The 13,308-nt window shown below is 36.3% G+C and overlaps 1 protein-coding gene across 1 annotated transcript; it reads right to left on the bottom strand.

Moving 5' to 3' along the window:
• Positions 1-3,515: 3,515 nt before the first annotated feature.
• Positions 3,516-11,956, bottom strand: LOC135112085 (uncharacterized). The gene is made up of 5 exons (XM_064026034.1): positions 11,793-11,956; positions 7,296-7,349; positions 6,893-7,089; positions 6,026-6,181; positions 3,516-5,684 (listed from the first exon to the last, which is right to left on the bottom strand). The coding sequence occupies exons 3-5, from the start codon at positions 7,086-7,088 to the stop codon at positions 5,239-5,241; spliced, it is 798 nt and encodes a 265-aa protein (XP_063882104.1). The 5' UTR covers position 7,089; positions 7,296-7,349; positions 11,793-11,956; the 3' UTR covers positions 3,516-5,238.
• Positions 11,957-13,308: the final 1,352 nt, after the last annotated feature.

The raw sequence follows: 13,308 nt of genomic DNA, 5'->3' as shown, positions 1-13,308 counted from the left end.
ATGCTGAAATTATCCAGGATTGTTTCCCTCCTGTACCAGATTAAAGATTTAGTTCCACAATATGTACTTATAATTTTATACAATGCACATGTTTTACCACACTTACAGTACTGCATACCTATCTGGTGCAACACCTATCCAACACACCTGATACCACTCTTCAGATTGCAAAAAAAAAAAATTAGAATCATAACATTCAGTGACTATTTTGCTCATACAACTTCTTTTCAAAGAGACAAATATATTGAAGTTATTTGATATTAATAAAGTGCAAATTGGAATTCAGATGTACAAACAAATTAAAGACACAAACAATACAGCTATAAGACATCAACATAACTATCCTACACGTGCTCGAGACAACCTCTCCATACCACTTCACCACCTAACGATATTTCAACATTCATTATCTTATACTGGCCCAAAAACATGGAATTCGATTCCAGAACACATTAGATTATTACCCACAATACTTTCATTTAAAAAAAAAATTAAGAAACATATAATTTCCACTTATTAAATTGACAATCAAACATTCATTCAATCAGGCAACACAAAACAAAATAAAATAAAATAAATAGTTATGTCACTGGTGTCACGTACATTGTAATAAAATATTGTGTATATATGCGTGTTTGCATTTGTGTATGTATATTACATATATCATTTATATGCCTATGTGTGTTATGATTGTGTGTGAATGTGTGTATGTATGGGCGGATGCATGTTAGTATACATGTATGTATGGACAAAGTTAATATGTATATTTGTGTATGTAAAGATATTGCCTATGCTACTGGCAACATATGGAATGGGTTTGAGAAGATAATTTAATTATCTTATAAGTAATACTGCCCAAAAGGCCTCGGCTTTATATGGGCTGCTTTGCTATTCAAAAATATATTTAATCTATGTTTTAACTCATGCAAAGTATAATAAAGTGTTTCAAGTGTTTCAAGTGTATGGAGTATGCTTCACATGTCTGGGGAGGGTTCCACTCATACTGCTCTTCTAGACAGGGTGGAATCAAAAGCTTTTCGTCTCATCAACTCCTCTCCTCTAACTGACTGTCTTCAGCCTCTCTCTCACTGCCGCAATGTTGCATCTCTAGCCGTTTTCTACCGCTATTTTCATGCTAACTGCTCTTCTGATCTTGCTAATTGCATGCCTCCTCTCCTCCCGCGGCCTCACTGCACAAGACTTTCTTCTTTCTCTCACCCCTATTCTGTCCACCTCTCTAACGCAAGAGTTAACCAGTATTCTCAATCATTCATCCCTTTCGCTGGTAAACTCTGGAACTCCCTGCCTGCTTCTGTATTTCCACCTTCCTATGACTTGAATTCCTTCAAGAGAGAGGTTTCAAGACATTCATCAATTTTTGACTACTGCTTTTGACCCTTTTATGGGACTGGCATTTCAGTGGGCATTTTTTTTTTATTGGATTTTTTGTTGCCCTTGGCCAGTGTCCTTCCTACATAAAAAAGAAAAAAAAAACTATAAGACTGGGCTATGAAGAGTCTCCTTGATGTCAGGGAAACCACATGTAATGACATTTGTTACCTGGATTCTGGATGCCCTCCATTAAGAGTTCTTATTAAGAAAAAGACAAAGGGATTTCTTTAACAGTAAATGGAGAGAAAGGGAGGCAATGAATGATGACCCTTTTGCCTTTGCAGTAAAGACCATACTGAACACAAGAATGAACACAAGACTGTATGTGACAGACTTGTTGCAGGAGAACCCTGATGACATTCATGTAGGGTGAGATGAATTAAAAAAAATAGTGTGCTTAACTCTGTGACATCAGGGCAAATAACATATAGGACTACAATCAATCCAAGTCTTGAAGTGACAAAGTCTATGTGACAAAGCATAATGTAAGTGAATTTCACAGAATGGCATTTACTCAGTTTCATGTGTTGACTCACTCTCTGGCAGTGAAGGTTAGCAGGTGGAGTAGGAGGGGGCGGGGCCACCTTCTACTGGCAGAGAGAGTGTACACTTGTGACATGTAGACCAAGGTGGATGTGATCAAGTGCTGTCCCTTACTACAGCACATACAAGACTCCTGTCAGTTTTGATCCATCAGTAACTTATTTTTGGCAAATGTGGATAACACACTTGTATGCAAAATTATCTAGGAAGTTTTAGTAATTTACAGACTGAATTTCCGGCATGTCGATCATTTTGTATTTGATGTTATTTTTGTCAAGTGTTGTTTTATTATTTTTGTGACTTTAGCTATGTAGGAAGTTTTATTTATTTTATCTTGTATTTTTAAGTTGTTGATTGACAACAAGTAATTCATTTTTTTTAATTAGATTAGTTTCATTAGTTTTATCTTTTATTATTTCATAATTTTGGTGTATAATAACTTTTTACATTTTATTGCTAGAATTTTTAAGTGTTTATTCTATATTGTTATTTTCTTTTAAAAGAACATCTATATAATGTTAGAAATATTCTATTATTTTATAAAATCAAATAACCAGCTATAGAAACAATTATTATTTGTAAATCATTTGTGGAGCATTACATATTTTAACTTGTCCTTTTATAGTGATACTGTATTAATACTGTCTACTTGCCCTTAATGGACTTCATAATAGTTTTGCTACTTTGCAATGGACCAACAATGTCACTGCCATTTTACCTTTAACTTTTTTAATTTCATGTTAAAAGTAGTGTATTCTGTTGTGGTCAATAAAGTAATAATGATGATAATGATAATAATAATAATAATAATAATAATGTGTGTGTGTGTGTGTGTGTGTGTGTGTGTTTGTTTTAGTGTATTGGGTAACCATAGAATAATTGTTATACGGTAATGTTTGATTGTAGTTCTGTGAGTATAAGTAACAATTGATAATCTGCATGATTCATACTTACATCTTACAAGCCAGAATAAGTGTAGTAAAGTGACACCTGTCAAAAAATGGTGACATTTGAAGCAGTGTGAGGCATCCTGTGGCACTGAGGGGCAGAGAGAGTATTGAGACTGCAACATGACAAGATGTGTGAGGAAGGAGACAACCCAGTGGGCAAATGTCACGTAATTCACGTGGAATACACGTGGATCCTGCACGTGGATTACTCATGGATATTTGATGGAAAATGCAAAATCGAATTCACGTGAAAATGAACACGTGGAATACACGTGTACAAATTCACGTGTAATACACGGTAATATCTGGTGGAATAATCCATGTGTTTATTTATCCGTGAATTATCTGAGCTTTTGTAGTTGATTCCAACAAGTTTGAAGGCTGCATTATCGTGCTCTGGTAATCTGCATGTCATCAGTGCATCCAGTCTCTCAGTATATGTTTCTGTATCATTTACGTAAGCTATAGTTGAATAGGCTATTATAAACAGAAACATATCCTTTACGAGACCGCACATTGTTGACAGGCAGGCTGGTAGAGCACGATAATGCAGCCTTCACACTTGTTGAATGCAACCATAGTACTGTGCAATTTCAGAATACAAGGTAGGCATGTAAAAAATACAAGTAATACAGAAAGTGTGTATATATATATTCTTCAGTCTTACACTTTTTCATAAATTTAATAATCTTCATCCTTGTAAAAATATCAAAACCAAAATAATTTCCATATTTTATGAAAAAAAAAAAAAAGTTAGTGCTTGCATTTTTATATATAAAGGCTTTCAAGATATCTGACTTGAATGAAGAATAACTGCAATATATAAATGGATGATCCCAGTAATACAAAAAATTAAAACTTTGTTTAGCCACAATCCATCCATAGCCTGACACCTGCTCCTATGCATTACCTCCCCATGCCATGGTCCAGAACAGCAGAAACCACCCTTGAACTGTGAGGGTGACCATCCGCCATCCCGGGCCACGACTCAATAAATGGGTTCCCATGGCACTTGTGCCTAGCATTATCCCTGGGCATGTGCCACAAGTGGGACTATAAAAGGTAGAGAAGAATGGGCAGATCCCCAGCCTAGTGTCACCCTAAACAGTAGAGGTATATAGAACAAGAGAAAGACAGAAATGGCTATGGGAAGTAAAGGACACCAACCCTCACTCTGACAAAGAGTCAGCCCACCACTCGGAAAAGTAAGAGAACGTAAAAGAAAATGGACAGAAAGCAAAGGGAAATGAGAAGGGAAAATATGTCAAGTGGTAAAAAGACCTGCTATGGGCTAGTAAAAGAGATCCCCACCCAGGGCCAGAATCAGTCGCCTCTTACGGCACACAGCCGACATGGAGAGGGCTACATTCTAGTATCTATGTAGCCCCAGGGGGAATATATGCAAAGAATACCAGGCCTGCCACAAGTACACAATATGCTTAAAACAATACAGACCACAGTTGTCAATGAAATTAAGCATTTTGTGAATTGATACTTGTGTAGCTCCATACTTTTTCATTTACGTAAAAATACATGGGAACCTAAGTGGTAGGCAAAAGCAAAATTATAAATTAAAATGTTATATCTATTACTAAATTACAAAATAAATCACTGTTAATAATACTAGTTTGCTTTTATAATCTGAGATCATTAATATCATCTCACATAAATATCATGAGGTAATATCCCAATCGGTTCAAATTTTACAGCAGTAAGTCTCTCTCCACATCTTAAAACCATTCTTAAGCTTGAATCCCATAACGACAAGTTGAAAGAACCAGGACCAGGTTAGCGTGGTGGCGGGAACAGCTTGTCTGAGGTTCGGTTCTCGGCGGTCCTGGTTCTTTCATTCTTAAGCTTCTCTAACATCCCCCCTTATACTGTTTACACATCAATAAATTTTGTCATTCTGATAGAAAAAGAGCTTCTTTAAGAGAGAGAGAGAGGGGGGAGGAAGGGAAATGTACACATAGTTACAATATATAAGGTCATCTGTGTACAATCAGTCATGAGATAAATTTACCAGCATTTTTTTAGTAACATACAAAATGAAAATACTTTATCTAGTCATACCCACTGCCACCAGAAGTCGAACCCGGGTCTCTTGAGTGAGAGCCAGGCAGCAAGACCCCTACACCACAGTGGTGTAGTGGTCTTGCTGTCTGGCTCTCACTCAAGAGACCCGGGTTAGACTCCTGGTGGCAGTGGGTATGACTAGATTTTTCACTGCGCTATTGCAGTTCATCTTGGTATGAAAATACTTTACTTCACCAAGGTCATGCATGAGACAAAGATTGGTTTGTTTTAACATTCTTGCAGATCTTAACTGATTGTAAGTACCATTTTACATCAGCTAATTTTCATTTTTCAATTTTGGAGCATTACGCAATTTTGCTGCAACTATCATTTGTATTTCTGTCACATTTGAATCTGAGAACTTTTTAAGCACGTCACCTTGGTCATGGCTTCTTCTTCGGTGAGGTGTGTCATGGTGTCTCCTGTCATGGTGGTCAAGATTGTCACCTCGATCATGGTTTCTTTTTTGGTAAGGCGTGTCATGATGTCTCCTGTCATGCTGGCCACTGCCATCACTGTTGTCAGATGACTTGGATGTCTTGCTGGATACCGAATCTTTTGTTGCACTGCACTCCATCATCCCATGGGTTCTGGTGGACCGCATATCCAAAGACACCTTAGGAGGAGGTGTTGGAAGTACAACCTGTGAAGGAGCAGAAGCTACCTTATCTTGAGAGGTTGTGACCTGTGGCTTCTGTGAGGCTGGCTTCATGTGGACAGCTTCTGTGGAAAAATCATTACATATTACAAAGACACGAAAAAAAAAAAAAAAACTGTGAAAGGGCTTGGTGTTGGGGGCTGTCAAAGACAAATAAAAGGAGTCAGTGAATAGTCCGGGGAAACCCTTCACCTGTAGATGTTTACAGTCAGACACTTTGTAGACAAAAATGAGATTGAAGAAATTTGCTAACCAAACCACTTTGTGTTTTCCCAGCTATCCCCCACCTCTCAGTTCTCTCAGTTTGTCAATCTAATTATTAATGAACAATAGTATTGCTGTTGTATTCACTGTTATGATTTTCTTCTTTCATAAATTGTTTTCAAATATGACCAGGTATGCCTACCATGTAAGTTTTCACTGCTGACAAAGTCATCAGGCAGATTTTTCTTACAACGTTTTCTCCTTTTTCTCATGAGTAGACCTTCATCAGGATCACTGTTGCTCTCAGAACTCTCCACCGTAGATGTCAGATGGTAGGTATCGCATTCTTGAAAACTATCTGAGGGGGAAAAAAAAAAAATATATATATATATATATATATATATATATATATATATATATATATATATATATATATATATATATATATATATATATATATATATATATATATATATATATATATATATATATATATATATATATATATATAGCGTTGATGAAGTTTCTTGAAATACTTGGGTTATGAACAAGACGTACTCAGTACCATAACTTTATTTTGCACTAAGTTTCGCCACTCAGACTGCTGGCATCTTCAGTCTAATAGAATAAAATACATATTAAATTTACAATTACACCAAAATACTTAAAATATTATAATATAAGATTCCACACCAATACCTCTTATATTAGCCTGAAGATGCCATCGAGTCTGAGTGGCGTAACGTAGCGCAAAATAAAGTTACGGTACTGAGTACATCTTGTTCATAACCCATATATATATATATATATATATATATATATATATATATATATATATATATATATATATATATATATATATATATATATATATATATATATATATATATTGCATACCTCGACCACTGCCCATCTCAGGCGCCAAACATTTCATTACCAGCCCTAAATTTTTGTGACATTTATCTCAATCAGGTACAGCTAAAAGGCAACAAAAATGAGCATTTCTGAGGTGAATAAACATGAAAGTGAACGTCATCCAATAACAGCAAGATAATAGTAAAACACCAACCAGAAGTGATCTTCACTTTTTTCAACATAAACTTTCTCCATGATGCAGGGTCTGGTTCTTGCTGATTATGAAGGGCATTCTCAGCATTAACTCCTTGTGGCCAAAACAAGGTTTGGTTCTCTTCTAATACCCAGCTGGATGGCACCACACCCTCTTCTTCTTTCTTACCCTCCAACCAAACTGCTCGTTTCCACATTCTAAATATAAAATATAATTAATCAATGGGCTATGTTCATGCTTTGCATATTTTGTTTCATTAATAACATCAGCAGTAAGATATTCAAGTACGAATAATACAATATTTAAAAGCTAGGCATGTTGGCAGTTTTACCTCTTCAGATAGGTATATGACAAGAATAAAAACCTAATTTCTATATTTTAAATGTAGTATAGAAACAATTACCCATGTCTCAACCTGACAAAATCCTCTTCATAAGCCGAAGAGCAGCACTCCGGGCTGTACTGGCACACAAGGCACAAGGGAGACGAAGAGGAGAGTGAAGATGCAGATGAACAGTTTTGAGATAAAGAACAATGGCCATAAGAGAGATACATAACAAATACAACTTGTGTATGAAGACTAAAATCCTGCAGATCTGAAACGTTTTGCTTAACTTCTCTTTAGTAAACACATATCAGTCATGAGAATACACCATGTACAACTGCCCACCTAACTGGAAATGTCATGTACAACTGGTACTAAAACAACACCATCTTTGTATGGCAATTTTATCACCTTTCTATGCAGCTGCTCTAAGTGAATTACTTTCTTTTTTAAATTACTCTTATTTTTCATAAACACAATGTTAATGAGTTTAGAATTGCATGGTTCAGTAAAAAAATTTTCAGTTTGGCTTTGACGAAGAACATCACATTCATAGTAGACATCATTTTTTAGTTTCCTAAGGAACACAAAATCTTCATTTTTTAACATGAAACAATTATTTTTGTATTTTGTAGATATATATATTCTGTGATTAGCTTCTGTCACTTTTGATTCATTAAACATTTTCTTTTCTGCAAGTCTTTTGAAAACTTGAGAAACTGGATTGTTTGATGACCTCACTAACTGCTTTATTTTGTGAAGTTCATTCTCGTATGGGAAAGCACAAATGTCATTAAGGGAACACTGGTAATTCTCTACATCATCTACCAAGTGAAGAAGATTATGAACATTATATACAATAAAACTTTGACCATATATATCTCGACACTGTTGTACAAAACACTTAAGTAATTCTCTTACATATGGTAAGTAAGAATTTCGTATTTCATCATTGGAATTCAATAAAACTGATAAGGACACAGTAAGCAAAAGACTGTTTTTGTATATAATATCAGGAACAACATCTTTCAGGACAACAATACTTGTGTATAATATATACTGTCTAAATTCGGTGGCGTTCCAGCGATCAATTACAGCTAGTGATCGTGGCTGTCTAGCAAATTCACTTGGTAGTTTGTTGGAAAGACTCTCTAAAGAAGAAGAAATTAAACTTATTTGAAGCTGAGAGAGTTTGCATTTCTTAGAACCTCTTATGAGGAAAAGTAGCATTCTTCTGGTAACACCAAGGCAAATCATATGCATGTAATCCAGTGGAAACCCTTTCACGCAAGATATTCCATACTGAATCAAAGGACTTTTTCCTAACTGATGAGAATCCCTGTACTGTTCCTGATTGAATTTCTCATCAGATCTTTCATTACAGGGTTGTGCAGAGTCTAATACAAGAACATGTGATTGCCAGGTTCCTTTAATTTCACATCTCTCACATGAGTAATACCCATTGTGCCCTTTTATGCATTTGATAAATGAGCGTGCAGGTGCATCACAAATAAATGCAACTATTCTTACTGCCAGTCTTTTCCCTTCAAAAACTAAACCATTTTCAGAATGTTGCTTATATTCTTGAAGAAAATCTTCCAAAAAACTGTCAATAGAATCTAGTTTAGTCTTTCCACAATACAGAGCAACTAATGCTGGCTTAAAGCAGCTGAACTTTATCAGTATAGGCCAGAACTGTTCATTGCTTGATTTATGTAAAGGAATACCATCTATGTTTACACTGAGTTTAACCGAATCATTTTCTTTTAAAATGCTGGATGAGTCTTCAATATATTTTGCAAACATGAACCAATCCCAAAATAATAATAGTGTCCTCCACATTTTTCTAATACCTCTACATACCTTGGAGTTTCCATCAAAGTGCGTGAATCTTTAGGTAGATTATGCCCATTATTCCTCAACAGCTCCAATAATTCATTTGCTGCCTGGCGTGTAATGTTATTTTTTGATGCCCATAAAGCTAATCCTTCTTCAAGTGCCAAATCAGATATATGGTGGTGACTCTCATCATCTGTGTTTAATTCTTCTGGTGCAGTTACTATCAAGGGGGATAAGGATGTACTTTCACAACTGTCCTGGTCAGAAAAGCTTAAAGATGGGTCAGAGTTATTATGGTAAAGTTTGGGAATTTTGGTGTTTTGATGAACCCAGTCAGCTTCCTCTTCACTACTACTAACCATCAGTTCCTTGAGCTCACGTTGTATCTGCCTGTATCTTTTATGGTAAGACATAATTAATTGAGAAGAGACTGTGATCAAAAGTCAGGGAAAAATAGGAGAGTTAGAGTAGTGGTTTATTACTCTGAAAGATAACAAATGAAATATATTAGTTTAGAGTACACAAAAACAAATTAAAGTAGTTCTGCAGTTTACACAAAACACAGAGTAGCTTAAAGATTACATACTACAACACAAACGAGCTCAATGATTACACACAACACAAAGTAGCAAAAAATTGCCTTCTGAAGAGAGTTTCAATATGACAGTGATATAGGTGATCAGTCAGACTTTAAAGGTCCGTAAAGTAAATTTGAAGCAGTACATCATGCATAGATAGAACATTCAATAAGACATTATATATACATACTCACTTTAAGTTGTCTCAACAGAGGGAAAGAATTAATGGATGGAGTAGCTACCACCAGTTACAAGTTGAGGTTGATCCAGCCCATACAGTAGCAGGATACGCTCTTCCTGAAATTAATTGTTACTAATGGTCTGTCTGTGCAAATTTCACATCACATCCTAGTAAAATTAATTTCCTAAGTTTGAAAACATTCTATCTGACCTCTTCAAAACTAGTTACTATTCAGTAACTGATAATTTACAGACAAAAGTGGTTTTACCACTACACACATGAAAACTACTGCAGCTATATTAACAGGCTTAGTATGCATATGGGGAAGTAGAAATAATACCAGTGATGTTTCTGGCAGAAATGCCATAAAGAAATTGCAAACACTGCATTTTTAGCATAATGCATCCCAGTTAAAGAAAAATACATAGCTATATACATTTTCGTTGTCACTAAATTCATAACAGTATATCATGTTAGTAGTACTATAAGGTGTATTTCTGTATTTTATTATTAATAACGCATCATAGATCACTAATAACCACACAAGTGAGAAGTGAAGGGATCAAAACCCTCATGGTAATTGTGGGTCTTGCCAAATTTGCCCTATGTGGCTTCCTCCACCCTAAAACTCCGCCTTCCCGCCACGTCTTAAAGTTTGTTGGTGCTGGGAAAACGAGGAAAAAAACAAACCAGTAATAACGCCGAGAAAGGACTCTACACTTTTACCCATAATGACTACTTGAACAAGGAAGGGGGTGGCAAACCCTTCCTTCCATTTTGGCAGGTAATTTCTGGAAAGGTTAGGTTAGGTTAGCTTAGGAAATCTTGGGTTTGGTTAGTGAACAATAATTAAGGCAATCATCTAAACTTTGTATATACTTGGCCTAAAATATTTTGCAGAATTATTATAGCAGAGGTCAGATTAGGATTTTCGGGTTGAAACTACTTTCTTTTTATAGATTTCGATGTGCTATTTATAAATTGGCAATTTTTTGGTTCGTAAAAAAAATACTTGCCCCTCACCACCACCCCAATACTTCGAATCAGGTTAGGTTAGTGGGTTAGGTTTGGTTTGGTTTGGTTAGGTTAGGTGGGGAAATGAAAAAAAAATTGCCTTCGCCCTGTAATTTAGGTTAAGTTAGGTAGGATAGGTTATTTTAGATTGTTTTAGATTAGGATTCATTAGTTTTAGTGGTAATATTTTACTTTAGCTACACCAAAAGATTACCTTACCTACGGCCTTGTTTGCCTTACTGGAGTCTTACATTATGGTTAAGGTTTCTATAAGTGTCCCCGCCGGGTCTCTATCCCCATTACAAGGTAAGATATTGCATTAATTGAATTAATATTTATCTTACTTTACGGGGTTCTCGAGTGTAGAGGTGTTAGACCTGTTTAATAAATGGGTGTCTTAATGACAAAAGATCTTCGGCCATGTATTCAAATATAAATAAGCGTTGTTCATTACCCCAAAACCGTGGCAAGACGGCCAGGTAGGCGAGTGATATGTGGCGTTAGGTTATGTGCACCCGACTATCCCTTGATGTTTGTAAATACTTTGGGTGTATAGCACACTTTCCAGCCATTTCTTCAGTTTATAGTCCTCTGTTCTTTTAAAAAATTTCCGGGCTGGCGTGCTAGCCATTGTGGGGTTCCCTCGGGAGCCCAACCAGGTAAGAACCACTCCACTCAGGCCCCACCCCACTCCACTCCACCCCGGTAGGGTCATCTCTGGATAAGAGGTGACGAGCACACCTATCACTACCGTAGGGCAGACAGGCGTCTTCTCGCACAGCCGCTGCAACTCACATAGCCCCTAGAGCAGATGAAGAAACACTCTAGGACTAGATTCACTGCCGCCTAAAAATTCTTGTCCAACACTCTCTCCAATCACGCTCTCCCTTTCCTTGTACACTCCACTGACATCCTACACTTTGCCCACAGGTAATCCTCACACTTGAATACATCACTACATACCTGCTATTTGCTAGCACAGCCACGAAAGGCTCCAAAACAGCCTGAGACTTCCTGAACTGTCCCTGTCTTTCCCACAGTTTTCGCGCCAACGGCCGAGGCTGGCAGCCTGGCACGTACAAGGCAGACCATCCGAGCAGCGCGTTGCGCAAACTCCCTCGCCCTATTATTTTAGCTTACTATGGTGATAATTCCTTAATATATTCCAACAATGCTACCCTGAAATCTATTTCATAATACATAATATGATTACTTTGTGGTTTGCCAGCATTTACGGACAACAATAGAGAAAAATTCAAATTCAAATTAAAATAATTTATTGATGTAAAGAAAATAAATACATCAGAGAGAGAGAGAGAGAGAGAGAGAGAGAGAGATGAATACTCAATTTAATCTCCGTGTTTCAGTGACTGCATGGTGCATTGCCTGGCGGCCGGGTAGACTATTTGATTTAGCGGGCAGCTCAAAATTTTGTAGCCTATATATATGTATGAAGGTTGCGAATATATGGATTATCATTAGTAGGCTACAGATGAAATATAACAACTAAAATTAATCAAGGTGGATGTATAATGTTCTGGACTGACCTTATTTTTACTATTTTATTTTAAATTTAATGTTAACAAAAGCATATAATTAACGCCCAGAATGCCATTTTTAGTAATGTATTATCACGTGAATTCAAGTACCAGATTTATGCGTGTATAAAATTACTAAAGAAATCACGTGATTTCTTTTTCCAGTTATTCACGTGAATCTGGTAACCAGTTATCCATGTGGAAAAGACGTGGAAATTTAGTGAATACTTGCGTACTCAAGATTTCACCAGAAATCCATGAATAATCCACATCGAATTCACGTGCCGTGCCCATTGGGAAGGCTTGAGTCTTTATATATATATATATATATATATATATATATATATATATATATATATATATATATATATATATATATATATATATATATATATATATATATATATATATATATATGACCACAGTTTCCAGCCCCAGTTCACAAAGCTGATGTACTTGGACTAGCTTCCCTGAACCATCTCTATGTGGATTCAGTGCAGGGCTCAAATACGGGATATGGGTGTACAGGGTCCCTTGTGACTCTCTGCACCCTTTTCACAAGTCATAACACCAGGTTGCACTAACTGAGGTCACCAGTCTGTTTTACCCATCAACAGGCAAGGAAAATACTCTAACGACAGTTAACTCCCACAGCTGTGAAAGGACCAACCACATCTAGGGAGAAATAATTATAACAAACAATAATACATGTATGGTTGAGGTATAAAACCCTCATAACAAATCCTTCTTCCACTGTCCAACAGCATGTTATAGCCTCAAGCCGAATGGTGTCGTTTACTGCCTCCTGGACAGCAGGCCTTGTCAGCATGTGAGGAGGAAGTAAAGTTCACTACACAGCTATTCATTTAATTCCTCTATGGCTGAACAGCATCAGTCAACAGTAGCATTTAACACAAAACAAGCTCACTAACAAGAGACAT

The sequence above is a fragment of the Scylla paramamosain genome, chromosome 2 (genome assembly GCF_035594125.1).
Source record: "Scylla paramamosain isolate STU-SP2022 chromosome 2, ASM3559412v1, whole genome shotgun sequence".
NCBI classification, from domain to species: domain Eukaryota; kingdom Metazoa; phylum Arthropoda; class Malacostraca; order Decapoda; family Portunidae; genus Scylla; species Scylla paramamosain.
Note: the sequence above shows the minus strand (reverse complement) of the source record. Positions and strands in the feature narration are given on the sequence as shown.